Genomic DNA, 19119 nt, shown 5'->3' with positions numbered 1-19119 from the left:
AATGCATGATACAGATGGTCAAAGAGAATTCTTACCCCTTTGTGAAACTTATGTCCACATTTTAGCACACGCACATTTTTTGATTTGAACACCTCATGGCATATTTCACAGGAATCTGCATCTAGTACCTGTGGAAACAAACATATCTGAAAAATAAAGATTAAAGAAATCTCTCTTTATGACATGAGTTTTTCATGACTCATGACATGAATGGCCTTCAAACATTTTTGCCACAAAGGGTGGTAAATTATGGCTGGGCAGAATGAAGAAACAACTTGTTTTTAAATAGCATTTTTAAAGAGAAAACATAAAAATACAAAAATAAAAGTATACTTCTGAATTTCTAATGTTCTCAGAGGGAATACTGGTTTTTATAATTAACAGATTCCCTGGTGAGATATTACTACTTATATTATACTATTTATCCCTATAGCATACATGAAGTATGGTTATTAACTAGATATTACAAATTAATTATTCATCTAATTATCTAACAGGGACTTAAATTATGACAAATCTACACAATAGACTATCATGTAGCCAATTAACTTCATGATGGAATACCATGATCCTTGACACAGAAAGCTGGTCACCACAAATCACTGAATAAATGCAAGTTATATAACAGTCTATCACATAATTCAATTTTTTAAAAAGAGAGAATGTCTACAGAAGTGCCTAGAAAATAATCTGATATAAAAATATTAATAGGGTTACCCCTTGGCCAAGGAGATTAATTTTTTTCCTAATTTTTAAAAAGTTTCCATGAACATGGAATATTAGTGCATTTCAAAACAGACAGCTAAACCAACTAACATCCACAGTCGGGGATTGTGTGAGACACTGGAAACAGATGAGTGTAAGTTTTCTGGCCTCCTATGTGACATATACCCCAAGTGACACTTAGGCCACCAAGCACAGAGTTCACCTTGCAGCTTACAGCACTTATCATGCACTGCATCAGCTCTATTCTAACTTGCCTCTTAACTCTGAGCACTCTAAAGGCAGGACATGAGTCTTATTTTTCTGGACTTTAAGCATCTGGTAAGAAACCTTGCCCCAACTGATGTTCCAAAAATATGAAAACATCCCAAGTGACTGACTGAAGCAGACATCAAGCTGTGTAGATCCTGAACTACTGTGTGGGGTCCTGCTCCTTCCCTAAGTGCTGGCAGGGTGCAGACAGAGAATTACAAATTAGGCAGGGGAAGACCAGAGAGAACAAAGGTGTTCATATTGCTCTACTGCTGTCTATGACTCAAGGATCAGGGAAGAAAGGGAGGTGTGAGCCCTGGGGAAGGGCAGGAGAAGACCTCTCCAACTCACTCTGCAAAATTCAAAGCCAGGTTAGCTGGGAAAATATATAGTTAACTTGACTGTTTTCTAGTATGGGAAGATGAACACAGTATATTTCTAAGTAAAAAGCAAACCACAGTAAAAAAACTGAAATATCCCCCAAAGAACATAAAAAGTATGACTCTGGTGTTTGTTTTGATTAAATTAATACATATGTGTGTGTGTGTGTGTGTTTAGAAAAATATATACTAATGTAATAATGCTAACTAGAGGGTAAATTTTAAAAGTTCTTATTTTTTTCAAACAGAGTATTGTGGTAGAGAACTTGAACTTGTGATTTTCCTATCTTAGCTTCCCAAGTGACTGGGATTACAGGCGTGTCCCACCATGCTCAGCTTTAGGGTTTTTAATATGCCCCCTTTATTTCTATTTTCTATTTTGAGTGTGTATTACTTCTGTAATCTAAAATCTAAAAATATAAAACAACTTTTTTTTTCATTTTTCAAACACTACCTATAATTATCTAGTTAAGTACCAGTTTGAATATAAATTTTTATTTCTCATGTAATTTGGTAAAGTTTAAATAAAGTGGCTTTTATAACTTTATTATTATCAACATTGACTATGAACTAGGAGATCTCTTTCAGGTGATTACTTCAAGTCTACCTTGAGGTGGGGATGGTCATAACACACATGCACATGAATGGGAATGCCCTGGGAATCCTGCCTGGTTAAAGGGTCACAGAACATGTGACACATACGAAACCCCGGGGAGAAGCAGGGACTGACTCGAGGTGGGTACTCCACGTGCCTATAAGCACTCTCTCTAGGATATGGTTGGGGATGAAACCTTCTGGGAGTTGAGTGTATGTGGTGTGGTAAGTCTTCAAAGGTATAGTGTAAAGCACAAAATGTGTAAAAGGAATAAAAGTAAGTTCATGAAAAGACTCACTGCGAGCTCAAGTTAACATACTAGCCTTACTCTACATCTTGTACTGTGAACTCACTGCTGAGAACATTATGGGGCTGTGACCTTTCGTTGTCCTCTACACTCTGCTACCACAGTTGGAGCAACAGGGAAATGTGCTTCACACCAGAATTCAATCTACAGCCCCTACCTGAGCCATGAGTTGATGGCCCCTCTTTCAACCACATGCAGTCCCTACAGGGTCTCTGGCATCAGCTGGTCAGTGTGGAAAGAACTGGGAATGACATGCTGCTCACTTAAGTCAAAAGGCCCAGTCTGAGCTACAACTATGCCGCCAGTCCAGTGAATGCTAGAAAGTCGCATCTGGGCCTTGGTTTCCTTATTATAAAATACAAACAATTACAAGGCCTTATCAACTCAGACATAGTTATAACAGCATTTTATAAAATGTTCCATGTAAATGTAAATGATTCTTACTGTTTAAAAGGAGAAGAAACAACTTAAATCGGCATGTTAGATTTCAGGCACATTTAGCCCATTCCAGTGTGCCCTTCCCAGGTGTGTGAGGGAAGAGGTGAAGGGCAAAAACCAGATTTTCAGTACAGGGCTGACCTGGTCCTTTCATGGCAGCATTTCATCCAGAAATAGCCTGGTCAGGGCAGATATTACCCCAGCAAACAGTGATGTGAAGTGATGCAACCCAGTCTGATTTCATAGTCCATGATTATGAAGAATAAAATTAGTTAAAGATTATTTTTTTCAACTAATCCAAATATTGCAATTAATACTAAAATACATAAATAAGTAAATATATCAACATATCTGCCCATCTGCAGCAACACAGCAAGAAGACAGAAAACTCAGTTCTCTCGATGCAGTCAGAGCTTGAGTGTAAGGCTTTTCCCTGTTCTAGGTCCTGGGCATTCCTCAGAACTACTCACTGCTGTTCAAATTGGATACCTTCAAATACAGCAAAATTTGGTTTCTAATTTTAGGATCCAATAAAGTAGGACTATAAATGAAAAGAATGGTGCTAAATCATGGGGTTAAAAAGTGTTTTCTTCTTGTTCTTCATTAAAAAGTAAAACTAGGGTTGGGGCTGGGGCTGAGTGGTAGAGCACTTGCCTAGCACATGAGAGGCCCTGGGTTTGATCCTCAGCACCACATAAAAATAAATAAAATAAAGGTACTGTGTCCAACTACAATTAAAAAAGTTAAAAAAAAAAAAAAGGAAAACTAGCTACGACATTATACGTACGACACTCATGGGGACATCTTCTGTTTTCTGTCCCTTAGTTTTGGGTGATGGTCCAGCAATTGAGGGTGGGCCCTGGGAAGACTGGTTCACAGAAGCAGCAGAGCTGGCCTCAGATGTTCTCTTGCCCTTTCCTGGATTTGGCTTAAGAGATAACAAGGGGATTGGGTAAGAGAGCACAAAGGAAGCAAAGTTCAACTTAGTAACCTAAAGTTTGATCATCTTTTTTGGTAAATTTTCTCTATATTTTAGTTTGAAGCTTTAAAAAAAAAAGAATTCTCATATCAATAAATAAAGATTAAGGGGAACATTTTACTGCATCTGGATGAAATACCTTTTTCTTTTTCTCTTCATCTACAATGTGTTCTGTCACTCTTTGGACAATTTCATCAATACCCAATCCTGAGAGTAAGTTCTTGTTTTTGTTTCGAACCTTTTTAATAAAACCAGCAAGCTCGGTGCTGAAAGGGAAAGTAAACAATAAATGACAACAGAAAGTCAACCCAGAAGTCCAACTCGAAAAAGTAAATATACAAAAATTAATCTGTAGAACATAGGACAATAATAACTCCACATGAAAAGCATGATTATTTTAAGGCAGAATCAATCTTTCCAAGAAGTTGTGAAAATTTCCACAATATTATTTAAAAAAAATTTTTTTAGTTGTTAATGGACTGTTTGTTTTATTTATTTAAAAAATAACTTAAAATCAATAAGATCTCTTTCTATCCAAGGAAAACTAGCTTTGTAGATTTCCTTCTTTGAAAAAATCCCTAACAAACCAGCTTTCAAAGTCTGAATGTTTCTCAAATGCCATCAAATGGGAAGAGTACACCATCAGTCAATGGGAACTTGATATTTGCACCACTAGTGCCCCGAATATTTTAGCTTTCAGAAAATCAGAACACATTTCTGCCAAATTTAATTAAGACTGTACGAAATTTTATTTGTAGGGTACTTCTGATAATTACAACTTGAATATTTTTACAACTGACATGAGAACTGCTATTGAGAGAACTTACAATGTTTGTCAAACTTAGGGCAAAATATGCCCAAATGCTGACAAAATATACTTATTTTCAAGTGGCAGGGTTCCACTGAGACTGTAAAATATTAATTCTGACCAATCATTAATGATGACTTTGTTTCCAAATTTCAATTGCAAAGCCTGTAACTAACATTGACAGAGAATGAGAATTAACAAGGCAGGTACAGAGGCCATTCTCTGTGTGGAGTCCTCTCTTCTGAGCTACTCATCAATCCTAACCTTGCTCTTTCTTGTCCCAACCTGGAGCCATGGGGAGGCAGAAACACTGCTGAAGTGCCAGCAACCATCCCCAGCCCCACTTACAGCTCTTCTTGACCCAGATACGAGGAGTTCTTTCCCGTCTCCCAAGGATCCTCTGTGACATTTATACATTCCTCATGTACTGTCAAATTCAGTCTAGTCTTTTCAACCTTGCACCTCCAACAAATCAGAGGTACTATCTACAAGGTGTAAATTGCTGCTGTTTTCTTTTATATGTGATTTATCTTCTCTCAAAAGACAGAAAATTATTATTTTACAATTAATTTACTAATTTCATAACAACTAGTGTTAAGAGAGTGCTATGAATCTCATAAAAATCTTAGCAAACTGACAGAATTTATTTGAGGACTAGGGGTGTAGCTCAGTGGTAGAGCTTGGGTCTAGCATGTATGAGGTGTGTGTTTGTCCCCAGCACTACAAAAAAAAGGAAAGAAAATGCTCACCTCTATGTTTACAAAAAGAAAGAAAAGTAGCACCCAATGAGCAAAACATCATGCAGTTTTTTCCATGTTTGCCCCTAGACAGCCTTGATTTTATTTGATCAGGAAACATCAGTTCAATGAAGTATTTAACAGTCATAAATGTTTTATATTCATACCTGCTGTACCATGGGAACACCACTGACAGGTGCTCAATAATACTGTTGAACGGCTTTTTTGGAGACTGGCTTGAAGCACGTTCTGGAGGAACAGGTACTTTCTGATGTGCCTCAGGGCTTTGTTCAGATGGAGTTGTCTGGCTGGCCCCTGTATGCTTTGATGGCTGAGTAACTTCAGTTTGACCAGAGGGCAATCGAGGTGACAGTGCAGTAGACTCCTCTGGGCAATCACCGGTGGAGAACAGATCTAAATCCTTAACTGCTCCAGTTGCACTGTTTACAAATGTCCCAGGCCCTTGATCATCATGGCCTGAAGACTCAGGGGGAAACTCAGGATGAATCTGTGAGGGACACACCACAGGAATTGGGTCACTTAGGAATTGTCTTAAGAGGAGAAACAGGCAAGGACAGAGACTGCATGACTATAATATAGGAAACCTGAATACAATAATGTTTTTGTCTTAAAATAATTGCTGATCATAACTTGGTAGTTCTTAAAGCAAGGGTAGATTTCTGACTTCTAAATAATTTTCTACAGTATACTTTTTTTCCTGTAAAATTAGAAAAGCTGCTTAAATGAGAACATTTCACCTGCCTAATACCCCTCCTTCAGTCTGCACTCTAATGCTTCTCTCCTTCCTAGCTGAACTTGGTTGATCAAAGCTAGCTGTCCCAGCACTCTCCAAAGGTGTCTACTCTACTAAGTCACAAGGACATCTAGGAATGCCAGCTGCCTCTTCTTTCTCAAAATGTGCCCTCTGGCTCTGCTCTGCTGGCTCCTTCAACAAGGAGAGCTCAGCTCTCCCCTGTAGCTCTTATCCTCTTTCCATGCCTAAGTATGGATGTTCCTTCTAATGTCATCTGAGGCTTGAACCTCTGCCACATGCTATCTTCTCCAAGGCCATTTCATGTCCTCTCAGTCCTCAGTGACTATGCTCACTGCTAATTAATACCCACTTTTAAAAGTTTCCAGTCTAGAATATTATCCTGAGAGCCATATCTACAGATCCACTTGGATGACTCTGGGACCCAAAGGTGTTCAAAACCAGCCCCAGAGCAGTCTCGGGCTGCTCTTCCCCTCAAGTCCACCCTAGACTTCCCATGTCCACACGCTCTGTCCCAGTCTTGAGCATGGCACAGCTCTTTCATCTGCTCCTCCTAGATCCCTCTCCCATTTGGTTCTCTTCCATCCACTCCCTCTCCACTCCTTCATCCAGACATGGCTAATGGCAGTAAGTGAATAACCAGCCCCTCCTTCCTACTTCTCCACACTGCCATTCAGTTCATCTTCATTAAGTGTAGAGCTGATAGTACTCCCTGCATGAACCATAAATCAGTTTCCTAGTGACATAACATGGCTTAGAGCACAAGGATCTCCTGACCCTGGCCCCGGGCTACTTCCACACTCACTCTATAGATAGATACCTTTGTTAAAGTAAACTTATTTTATAGCTATGAAAGGAGTATGTCACCCTGCCCCACTCTTTTATTCTAGCAATCAAATACTTTCTTTCTTCTACCTGAAACACTCTGACCCCAAGCATTACAATATCCTCCCTTCCCCAAAAGTTCATCCCCTCAACTCCTTCATCTGGTCTGTTCTTTCTTCTGATCTCTGTGTCATGGAGGTCTCCATCTCTAGACCAAGATAGTGACCCTGATTTCTGCTGCTATAGTACTCTGCTATGCAAAACCTCAGCATCATCTGCTTATAACTGAATTTAAGCCCATAAGCACTTAGAGGGCCTACCTCACATCTAATCTCAATAACCATTAAACATCCTCCAAATGACTGAGGAAGAAAAGAGACGAAAAGTAAATAGGTTTTAAGGATATTTATTAAGTAAGTTCCTAGCAAACTAAATTTCCAGGATTTTGGATATGAAAATTCTTTTGAGTATTTATAAAATTACATGAGCTAAAATTACAAATTAATAATAAAATAGTATATTGGAATCCACAGATTTTTCTCTCCATATCTGCTATAAAAACCAAGAGAACTATAAATAAGTGATTTTTCAGTCCGAAATAAAACAATTTCTTATTCAGTTCAATGGAGACAGAAAAATTTGGATCAATAAAATATTTTATAAACTAAAGTTCAAGGTAGATGTACCTTTTTACCCCTCAGACATTTAAGACCAGACTGATTAAAGGAACCAGCCATCTAGATATAGGAGATACAACCTACATGCAGAAGGGCCACAGGGGAAGGCCAAGAGGGAAGCCCCTGACTAAGCATTCAGTTGAAGGCGAGATGAAAGGAACACCACCCATAGCCTGGATCAGCATCCCTGGCAAAGGTTGGGTACCAGCAGGAAGACACTTTTTGTGCTGTAGAAAATGTTCCCCATCTTTAGGATTTCAATCTGAAATCCATCTCTAATCAACTCTTCTAGAGAGTCTTTAAATTCCTATCATCTGACCATCTTTGAACCTAATTCGTTTCAATTAGTATTAACAAAGAATCTCTGTGTGTAAACTTCAGATAACAAGTATCCCAGAATACAATAAAGTGACATTAGGTTTAGCTATATTGTAAAGCCCACAAAATACAACTAATGCTTTTCTTTACTGGGGTATTTTATAAGAGCAATCACTAGTATTCAAAAGATTCAGAACAACCTCACATTAGCAGTAAAATATGGTATGCTGGATCAATAAAGTCTTACACATCTCAGATACACTAGTTTTTATTCTATATTTGATGAGAAAACAGATCTTAATTTTAAGATTTTGGTTTTATGCCTCCAAGTATCTAGAAATTATAATAATCCCAGGTGGTACAGAAGAGAGGGCCTGCTTCAATCAAAGGAAACTGCTACTCTGTATTATTTGTTCAAATGCTAGAACGTACATACACATCATACATACTACGTCTAGAAAAGAATGGCGATAGGCTATAGTATATCAAAGTGTAGAAAAAACATGGACCAATAGTATTTGCTTTAGTCCTGCACCAATGCACAGAGGCAGAAGACTGATCTATTTATATAAGAATGTTTATAAAGATTAAAAGGTTAATCAATGGTACCAATAATTAAAACATTAAGGCAACTGTTAATTCATCCCATTCCCAGAAAACAATAAACAAACAACTTTGGCACATTAAAAAAAGAAACTGTGGTTCATTGTTTTGTTTCAGGGAAAGAAAAAAAAAAAAAGATGCAACCGACTTACATTGTTACAGGCAGGAAATGGAAGCTCAGAAATCTGCACTTTAGAAAGCTCACTGAGTCGAGAACCATTTTTAATGGCCTTAATTTGATTTTCAAATTCAGACTGTAGGTGGAAGGGAAAATGTGAAGTTTTTCTCTAACAAATTCCAAGAAAACTATAATTTCCAGTTAACACTATCAAAACAGTCAACAGCTTCCCAATAAACAAATGAGATGCAAAGTATTAAGACAATTTTTTTAAAGAAAATTTGTTCAAAATAAGAACATTAACATTAATTCTCCTTAATCAGAATGCTCCAAAGTCTTATATATATATTTAATGTCATCAATCAGGGGCAAAATTTAAGATAATTTCCTTATTTTTCTTATTTCTTTTGTTTTGTATTGCTGAGAATTGAACCCAGGACCCTTGGCATGCTAGGCACATGTTCTACTATCCTATATCCTTAGCCCCAAAATATTAATTAAGAAAATATCATTAATTTCATAAGTGATAACAAAAATGCAGTATTATTATTAACATGTCAAAAAAGAAATGGTTTAAATAAGACACTAGCCTCACAAGAAGTGTAACCAACATAAATATTTTGACAGAATTATAAAACGTTTCATAACTTACTTTTGCTCTCTCAATTTCTTTTGCAACATTAGAAAGAAATGATTCCCATGAACAGATATCAGACTCCATGTTGGGGTATTCTGTGGAATCACTGAAAAAGTTTAAAAATATATTTAATATCCACTTGGGAAATTTAAAAAATGAAAGCATTTAAATGCAAATGAAAATAAATACTTAAACATTAGCAAAAGACACATTCAACACCATCCCATGCACATATTAACTTTTTTTTTTTTTTTTTTTTGTAATAAGGATTGAACTCGGGGCACTTTACCACTGAGCCATATCCTTAGAATTTTTTATTTCTTATTTTGAGACAGAGTCTCGTTAAAATGCTTGGGGTCTTGTTAAGTTGTTCAGGCTGGCCTCAAACTTGCAATCCTCTTGCCTCAGCCTCCCGAGTTGCTGGGATTACAGGTATCCACCATTATGCCTGAGTACATAATTACTTCTAAAGAATTATGTATCATGTAAACCTGCCCCTAGACATTTAAGGATACCTTAACTATGGATAAAACCAAACAAAAACACAACAAACAAAACCCTTAAACTAGGGACAGAGAGAAGATATTCTCTTGAATTTTTCCCCCCACAAGTTTGAAAATTTGACTGTTCTTCATTTGACTTCTTCATATTTAACATTAAACACTACCTTTGCATTTTAAAAATTTTAGTCAGCCTGGAATATTCCAAAAATTGCAATAAAACCTAAATCCCCGTCTAACTGTAAAACTAAATAATGCAGCCTTAGAGATTAAGATAAATTTACAACCTCAGAACTTTATAAATCTGGTCAATCTAAAGTGACAAACAAGGGGCTGGGGCTGTAGCTCAGAAGCAGAGTGTTCGCCTGGCATGGGTAAGGCATTGGGTTCAATCCTTAGCACCACATAAAAATAATATAAAATAAAGGCATACTGTCCATCTACAACTACACACACACACACACACACACACACACACACACAGTGACAAACATCCTACTCCCAATTTAGAGCCTCAACACTCCTTTCAATCTGTAATTGTGTCAGTTCTCTTTACATTTTACAAAGAAGACTCAGAATGGTCTCCTCCCCCACTTTTCTCCTTTGCTATCCTTTGGTGGGATCAGTATTCAGCATAGCATACCCAAGAATCTACATATGCCTAAGGCTTAATGGAAGAAAGTCAATACTACTGGATAAAATAAGGTCTGAGTGTCTTTATTTTTCAGATGACACAATCCATAGCCTATGGGAATTACTTAAGAGGTTTCTGAACACTAGCTGATCTCAACCTCAGGTGTACTAGTTCTGTAATCTGAATCTGCATGTCAGTTCACCTTTGATTAGAAAAGTCTTCCGGTAAAAAAAAAAAAAATCTTGAAAATAAAGGATAAAAATAAAGGATACTATATACTACAGTGTAGTATACTATATGTACTACTCTATAACTCTTCCAGTCAATCTCTGGTTCAATTATGAGGGTTTGAAATTCAAATAAAAAAGCAAGCACTAGGAAAAATGAAAAATATGGGATCAAATATGAAAACCTGAACATGATACAAAAACCAGATGAAAAGTAATCCCAAGTGTGCAAACACAGAGGCCTAGAGGTGCAGCTCAGTGGTGGAGCACTTGCCTAGCATGGAGGTGGCCCTAGGTTCCATCCCCAGCATCAAAAAACAACAAACAAAACCAAAACCAAGGGGGGAAAACACCACATAGAAAGCAGCTAAATGTCAGACTAAAGACAATCCTCTAGGATTCTAAAAACAAAGGAAAACAAACAAGAACAGATAAAGATTATGAAGAATTTCAAAAATTTACATGTGTGAATCTTAAAGTCCTTCATAATAACTTTCCTACACTCAGTCATTAATAACTAACAGTTATTATGAAAAGCCACTGAGCAAAAAGTTTAAAAAGCTCTGAAAAAACTATTTTTGTTCAGAAAGTTTTTGCGTGGAAATGACTAATAATGTTCAAAAACACTTAGATGTAGGGATGCTCACTGGAGTGCAGCTTATATTTAAAAAAATTTGCAAACAAATATCCCACTTGATAATCCTGACATGCTACATGCTGGAACACCATTCAACCTTTTAAAATCAGGCTGGAGAACTGATTTTCAAGAAACTGACTTCATTTCAGAATGAAAAGAAGTTTCCTATACACTACTAGTGGGGAAAAAAAAAGAGTAAACATTCACTTTTCCCTAAATATGTAAATGAATTTATTCTAAAATATTAATTAGTTTTATCTCCATTTGGAATTATGAATAATTTATAAAAATCATTTTTGTTTGTATGTTTTGATTTTTTTCTACAATTGAACATGTACCAATTGGGTAACTACTAAAAATATAATGATGCTAATATTTTTTAAAAGTTTTTCCAAGTACGTTTAACTTGTGTTTTCTAAATGACATGCTAGGAAGAACACCTGGGAAGCCACACTACCTGCTTGTCAGCTTGAGGTTCTTAAGATAGGCTTCTGCTTGTGATGCCATGACCTGTAACTTAAACACTTCACTCTCCTTCCAGTTCTCCAGCACAGATACCTGCCAGTAGATTAGAGGATATCTAAGTATTTTACAAATGAAATCCTGAAACTATTTTAAGAGTTAAAACTTAAACATTCCAAACCATTTTTTTCCTTAAGTTAGATCTGATGACAGGAACACCAGAACTTGATTATGTCATTTTCCCAGGCAAACACAAATTAAAACTTTGGGATGTGAAAACAGAATAACAAAATGACACTAAAATTCTGTGCTTCAGGATCATTCTTGTGGATATGAAACTGTATATGGCTTTCTGCTTAAACCATAGACAAAACAGAGCCAGGTTAATTGCATGCAACTATGGAATGGGGTTATCTATAGTCCTGGTCCATGGTGAGGAAGGGCCCAGGGACCCACAGAATAAAACCTGAGGCTGTACCTTCCCAACCAAAAAGCCTCTAAGAAGTTGTTTCAGCATTAACACAAACAGCCTTTGGGGAATGCTTTCAAACTTTTGGACTTCCCCTTAGTCAATGTGCCATTTTTGCAAAAGTCACTGCAGGAGATGTAAAATAGTCTCATTTTAATTCAGTTCTCAGTAACCTTGACAGGACCCTCCAGGCAAATTGGCTTGCCAAGCAGTGATAAATGTGAATCAAACAAATTTAGGAATATAGACACTGGGGTAGGGCCCACAAAGTATTTGTACTTTCACTCTTTCCCCAGAAGCAGTAACAAGGGTCTATATTTAATTGAAAGGTCTAATATTTGCAGACTACATCAGTTAATTGTTTTTTTATTTTCCCAGAATAATCACAGATACATATACCAATACATATCATTTGTTTCTCAGATAGCTTGATGTTCTTAAGACAGGCTAGGAAAACATACATAAAATAAAAATAAAGCCAGATGTTGTCTTTTCATTTTTGTCTCAGTAGTTTCTCAAATTGTACAATGACATTGGTATATATTCTTTTAGGGGGAGGGAGGCATATATTCTTAATAAGGAGGTTATTTTCATTTGCTTTTTAAGAACTGGCAAATGTTTTATGTTGCCTACATTTTTATATCACTTGATTAAATATGAAGCTATGCAAAATGTAGAGTATGGGAAATGACTGAATTATACTGTCAAGGAAAACAGGTTACAAAATCTGATGTACATTATGAGTACATCTATGTAACAAAGCATGTATAAAAATTAGAAAGGAATAGCCAAGGAAAAAGAGTGGATATTTTAGGGAAAAAGGAGTATGAGTAATAGGATAACCCTAACCTCCATACTTGCCAGTAATACAGTTATGCCTCACATGTAATTAAAGAGACCCAACAGTAAACAAATGAAACCCTTCCATCCACCATTCATAACCTCACCTCTGCAGCCACGGCTCTTTGATGACTCTCTTCATAATGCTCTTTCCCTTTCTTTATACATTCTTCTATTTTCATCTTCTCATTTGTAAATGTATTACTGCAAATGTTAAAAGAAAAAAATTTTAAAACAAATCTAGGGAGTAATACAAAGGTTTCAGGACAGCTTTCTACATTTTCTAGAGTAACTTCCTGCCTCATATTTTACCACACAACATACAGATTCATATGCATTCTCTGAACTTCATGAATGATCAAAAGAAGAAATGAGTATTTGGTAGGAATGCTGAGAAAGAAGCGAAGACTCTGTACAGTTCACTAGTTTTATGAGGGTAGGTAGAGTATAATCTGGCTACTTTGATAAACTTTACAAAACTTTCTTCACCAGCCAGAAATTCTATTCTCACACAAGGAAATGATCCTACAGAATAAAGTGATCTGTACAAAACTGATCATGGCCATACTTTTGTAACAGCTAAAAAGTGTCAGTGAAAGTGGTGGCTAAAAAAGATGACTATGGACCATGATGGGAATAGAAATGTGCATGTGAAACAATATTAAATGAGAAAAGCAAAATGTGACTGCTTACTACTAATACATTGATCACAAGTATGTGAAAACATATAAGGACAATTAATAAAGATTACAAGGAAATTTTTTGCAGCTTTATAAATAAAAAAAATTTTTTTTAAATTTTTTTTTTTGTATTGGGGATTGAACCCAGAAGCACTTTACCACTGAGCTACATTCCCAACCCTATTTTATATTTTATTTAGTGACAGGGTCTCACTGATTTGCTTAGCACCTCCCCATTGCTGAGGCTAGCTTTGAATTCATGATCCTCCTGCTTCAGCCTCCCGAGCCACTGGGATTACAGGTGTGTGCTACCATGCCCAGCAACAATTTTTAATAAACATATAATTACAGACTAACAATGTAAGAAACTATCATTCTATAGCTGAGTAACATACAAGAAGTTTTTCTGTGATGCAGGGACAGAACCCAGGCCTTCATACTTGCTATGTAAGTGCTTCTACCACTGAGCTACACCCCTTGTCCAAAATAAAAGTTTTTAAAACACATTTTTAGTTTCAATCAATTCAAGAAAATAAAAGGAACGATTGACAACAATATTTTTTATACTGACATAAAATAAAAGCAGAAATCTAGTAAAATCAAAATATTTCAAAAATACACTTAAACATTAGTTTAAAAATAAAAGATACATAATTATTTAAAAGAAACGGGGGTGGGGGAGGAGCAACAGATTTAGAAGTCTTAGAATGCTTGTGCTTCTGACAGTAAAAGTGTAAGAAGGTACTAAAAATAAATTTAAATTTCCTTTGCCTGATTTCAAGGGTCTGATCCAGATGTAATTCAGGTTTGTTATCCATCCCATCATTTTTCGGGGTAGACCTATAAAAGCATAGTCACCAAATTTTAATTAATTTTCAGATTTTTTTTCAATACAACTTTACACAGGAAAGCATATCTAGACACAGCATTCTTAAATTTTTTTTGTTTCTATATTTTGCTTCACTTCTAGTATCTTCTAATTCTAATCTAATCATCTTCTAGTATCTCATTTAATTTTCTTCTTCAGTGCTTTTAATCTTTCTTGGATTTCTTTTTTGCTCTTGTTGCCATTTTAAAATTTATCTTTCCAATTAAGCAAGAATTTGGGGGTCATTTTCCTTGTAGGAAATTTTCCTTTATACTTGGAGAACAAATCAGCTTCTTCTTCACTCTAAGTCACCCGATTACTGGTAAATCACTACCTTGGTCCAAGATGCATGCCTCAGGTGGTTTCAACCCGAGGAAGCACAGGTAATGAGACATCATCATCAGGGTTGTTCATTTAGATTAGAACACATGGACTCTCAATCAAAATGCAACCAGCCTCCCCCTCCTTAACAAGACTTGGAGTGAAATTAGAATATGCACACACACTCTCTGATAACCCTTCAGACACAATGTGAAAGCCTCTGACTTAAGCGATGCCTAAACCAGGCAGATTCTGCCACTTTCATGCTCTCCTAATATTCCTATTTAGTTACTTGTACTTGATAAAACCCCCCACGTTTCCAATAATAGCCGGTTTAACTGCCATCCCAGAAGAATAATGGTCTAGCTGAACTCAATCCAGACAGAAGGAACATGAGCAAATAAAATGGCTATTAACTTTAGCTACTGACTTTGAATGTTCGTTACACCACAGTGGATAAGCTGAGGAATCACATGACAACACTCACTGTTTAGAGCAGGAGGTTAGGAATGGATCACAGGGGACATAAAAAAAACACACTTGGCCCTCTTATGCTCAGGATCTATACTCTAGCAAATTCTTCATATTAATAAGACCAAATTCTAATAATTTACAGATCCATAATAAAAGTATGAGTGAAGTAATCATCACAGAATTTTAGTGCTGGAAAGAACCTTAGATCCAATCAGCCCCCTAATTTTACCAATGAGGAAAAAGAAGGTCAAAGGTAATGTTCATAGTGAGAACGGTGTTCATGGCGTTCATATGAACAGGACATCAATTCCTTTGTTGATTCTCAGGCCCAATCCATTCTCACTTTTACGAAATTAATTTGAAAACACTATAAGTTTGAAATAGTTTTAGATGAGATCTCAATGGATGCTTTTTAAAATGAGATAAAAACACTGTGAAAACAGTATCTATCAATTTTACCTTGATACAGTTTGAAATTTAACATAAAAAAGGTGAAAATAATAAAAAATCCCACAATATTAAAAAAAGGCAAGGATTATTGATTTTTATTGTTACTTACATTTCACTTGTATTTAAAACCTTTTTAATTTTCTTCTTCAGTGATTTTAATCTTTCTTGGATTTCTTTTTTCTCTTGTTGCCATTTCTTAATTTCTCTTTCCAAATCTTGGAGGAACCAATCTAATTCTGTCTTTGAGATCTAAAAACATTTTAGAAAGTACTTTAATTAATGACAAGATTTACTTTTACTTAGCTTACACTAAGACACCTGAGTTCAAGGGAACAGTACACATAAACTTGCACCTATGCAGGCTATGCCCCTGTGGCCAGCCATGGGATAGAGACAACACAGCTGCATCCTAACCACTAAGTGCATCTGAACCCAGGAAGGTTACACTGAAGAACCACTTCAACAGGCTCACAGGTATTCACACTCCACTCTTCAGTCTACATGATTCCCCAATCTAGACATAATTTGTACATTTACTTGACAAGTCCGAGGTTTTTTGTTTGCTTTTAAAAATATGAGTGAGATGCCTCTGGCAGCTTTTAAAAATATTTATTTATTTATTCTAATTAGTTATACATGAAGCATTTCAATTCATAGTACACACATAGAGCACAATTTTTCATGTCTCTGGTTGTACAAAAAGTAGAGTCACACCATTTATGTCTTCATACATGAGTACTTTATATATCCTAAAGATTAGTGCTCTACCTGATGTGCGTGTGGTAAAAATTTGCTCACATTCTGTAGGCTCTCTTCACCTCACTGATTGATTCTTTTGCTGAGAAAAAGCTTTTCAGTTTGAATTCATCCCATTTATTGATTCCTTATATTATTTCTTGCACTGTAGGAGTCTTGTTAAGGAAGTCAGGGCCTAATCAGACATGATGAAGATTTAGGCCTACTTTTACTTCTATTAGGCAAAAGGTCTCTGGTTTGATTCCTAGTCCCTGATCCACTTTGAGTTGAGTTTTGTGCATGGTGAGAGATAGGGCCTTTGTTTCATTTTGCTGCATATGGATTTCTAATTTTCCCAGCACCATTTGTTGAAGAGGCTATCTTTTTTTTTTTTTTAATATTTTATCTTTTAGTTGTAGTTGGATGCAATACCTTTATTTCACTTATTCATTTTTTTCTGTGGTGCTGAGGATTGAATCCAGGGTCTCACACGAAGTCAGGCGAGTGCTCTACTGCTGAAACACAACCCCAGCCCGAAGAGGCTATCTTTCCTCCAATATATGGTTTTGGTGTCTTTGTCTAGCATGAGACACCTGTATTTATGTGGGTTTGTCTCGGTATTCTGTATCACTGGTCTACAAGTCTATTTTGGAGCCAATATCATGCCATTTTTGTTACTGTTGCTCTGTAGTGTAGTTTAAGGTCTGGGATAGTGATGCCACCCATTTCACTCTTCCTGCTAAGGATTGCTTTGGCTATTCTGGGTCTCTTATTTTTCCAGATGAATTTCATGACTGGTTTTTCTATTTCTATGAGGAATGTCATTGGGATTTGATTGGAACTACATTAAATCTGTATAGTGCTTTTGGAAGTATGGTCATTTTGACAATATTAATTCTACTTATCCACGAACAAGGGAGATCTTTCTATCTTCTAAGGTCTTCTTTAATTTCTTTCTTTAGCATTCTATAATTCTCATTGTAGAGGTCTTTCACCTCTTTTGTTAAGCTGATTCCCAAGTATTTAATTTTTTTTTGAGGCTACTGTAAATGGGGTTGTTTTCCTAGTTTCTCTTTCAGAGGATTTGTCACTGATGTACAGAAATGCCTTTGATTTATGGGTGTTGATTTTATATCCTGATTCTTGGCTGAGTTCATTTATTAGTTCTAGAAGTTTTCTGATGGAATTTTTTGGATCTTCAAGGTATAGAATCATATCATTGGCAAATAGTGATAGTTTGAGTTCTTCTTTTCCTATCCATGTCCCTTTAATTTCTTTCGTTCAATTCCTCTGGCTAGAGTTCCAAGAATGATGTTAAATAGAGGTGATCAAGGAGGGCATCCCTGTCTTGTTCCAGTTTTTGGAAGCAATGCTTTCAACTTTTCTCCATTTAGAATGATGTTGGCCTGGAGATGTGTTCCTGTTACCCCTAGTTCTTCTAGTGTTTTGAACACAAAGGGGGGCTGTATTTTGTCGAATGTTTTTCCTGCATCTATTTTGATGATCATATGATTCTTATCTTTAAGTGTCTATTGAAGGCATGTATTTATTTCTGTATGTTGAACTAGCCTTACATCCCTGGGATGAACCCCACTTGATCGTGGTGCATTATCTTTTTGATGTTTTTGTATTCAATTTGCCAGAATTTTATTGAGAATTTTTACATCTATGTTCATTAGAGATATTGGTCTGAAGTTTTCTTTCCTTTGATGTGTCTTTGTCTGATTTTGGAATCAGGGTGATATTGGCCTCAGAGAATGAGTTTGGAAGTGTTCACTCTTTTTCTATTTCATAAAATAATCTGAGGAGTACTGGTATTAGTTCTTCTTTGAAGGTCCTGTAGAACTCAGCTGTGTATCCATCTGGTCCTGAGCTTTTCTTCGTTGGTAGACTTCTGACAGTGTCTTCTATTTCATTGGTTGAAACTGATCTGTTTAACTTGTATATATCATCCTGATTCAGTTTGGATAAATCAAATGACTCTAATCTGTAGATGCCTTTGATATTTTCTATTTTATTGGAGTACAAATTTTCAAAAAAAATTTCTAATTATCTTCTGCATTTCTGTAGTGTCCATCATGATATTTCCTTTTTGATCACAGAGTTTAGTAATTTGAGTTTTCTCTCCTTCTCTTCATTAGCATGGCTAAGGGTTTATCCATTTTATTTATTTTTACAAAGAACCAAATTTCTGTTTTGTCAATTTTTTAAATTGTTTCTTTTGCTTCAGTTTCATTGATTTCAGCTCTGATTTTAATTATTTCTTGTCTTCTTCTGCTTTTGGTGTTGATTTGTTCTTCTTTTTCTAGGTCTTTGAGATGTAGTGTTAGGTCATTTATTTACTGACTTTTTCTTCTTTTAAGAAATGAACTCCATGCAATGAACTTTCCTCTTAGCACTGTCTTCATAGTGTCCCAGAGATTTCGATATGTTGTATCAGTGTTCTCATTTACCTCTAAGAAGTTTTTTAATCCTCTTTGATGTCTTTTGCAACCAATTGTTCATTCAATAGCATATTATTTAGTCTTCAGGTAGAGTATCTTCTATTTTTTATTTTATAAATGATTTCTAATTTCATTCCATTATGATCTGATAGAATGTAGGGTAGTATCAGTACGTTTTTGTATTTGCTAAGAGTTGCTTTGTGGCATAA

At 35.9% G+C, this 19119-nt stretch overlaps 1 protein-coding gene across 14 annotated transcripts in view; it reads right to left on the bottom strand.

Moving 5' to 3' along the window:
* The window catches only part of TTC3 (tetratricopeptide repeat domain 3), a 120782-nt gene that overhangs the window by 2744 nt on the left and 98919 nt on the right, over positions 1-19119 (bottom strand). For all 14 annotated transcript variants that reach the window (XM_081300639.1, XM_081300642.1, XM_081300637.1 and 11 more), the window contains 10 exons: positions 15841-15980; positions 14390-14458; positions 13046-13142; positions 11625-11725; positions 9185-9275; positions 8567-8668; positions 5387-5727; positions 3814-3940; positions 3483-3623; positions 36-128 (listed from right to left, as the gene is read on the bottom strand). In XM_081300639.1, the coding sequence (XP_081156765.1) occupies positions 36-128; positions 3483-3623; positions 3814-3940; positions 5387-5727; positions 8567-8668; positions 9185-9275; positions 11625-11725; positions 13046-13142; positions 14390-14458; positions 15841-15980 (1302 nt within the window). The remainder of the gene's footprint in view (positions 1-35; positions 129-3482; positions 3624-3813; positions 3941-5386; positions 5728-8566; positions 8669-9184; positions 9276-11624; positions 11726-13045; positions 13143-14389; positions 14459-15840; positions 15981-19119) is intronic.

Source organism: Spermophilus citellus (genome assembly GCF_964194105.1).
Source record: "Spermophilus citellus genome assembly, chromosome: 7".
Classification (NCBI taxonomy): domain Eukaryota; kingdom Metazoa; phylum Chordata; class Mammalia; order Rodentia; family Sciuridae; genus Spermophilus; species Spermophilus citellus.
This window is presented reverse-complemented; position numbering and strand designations above follow the sequence as displayed.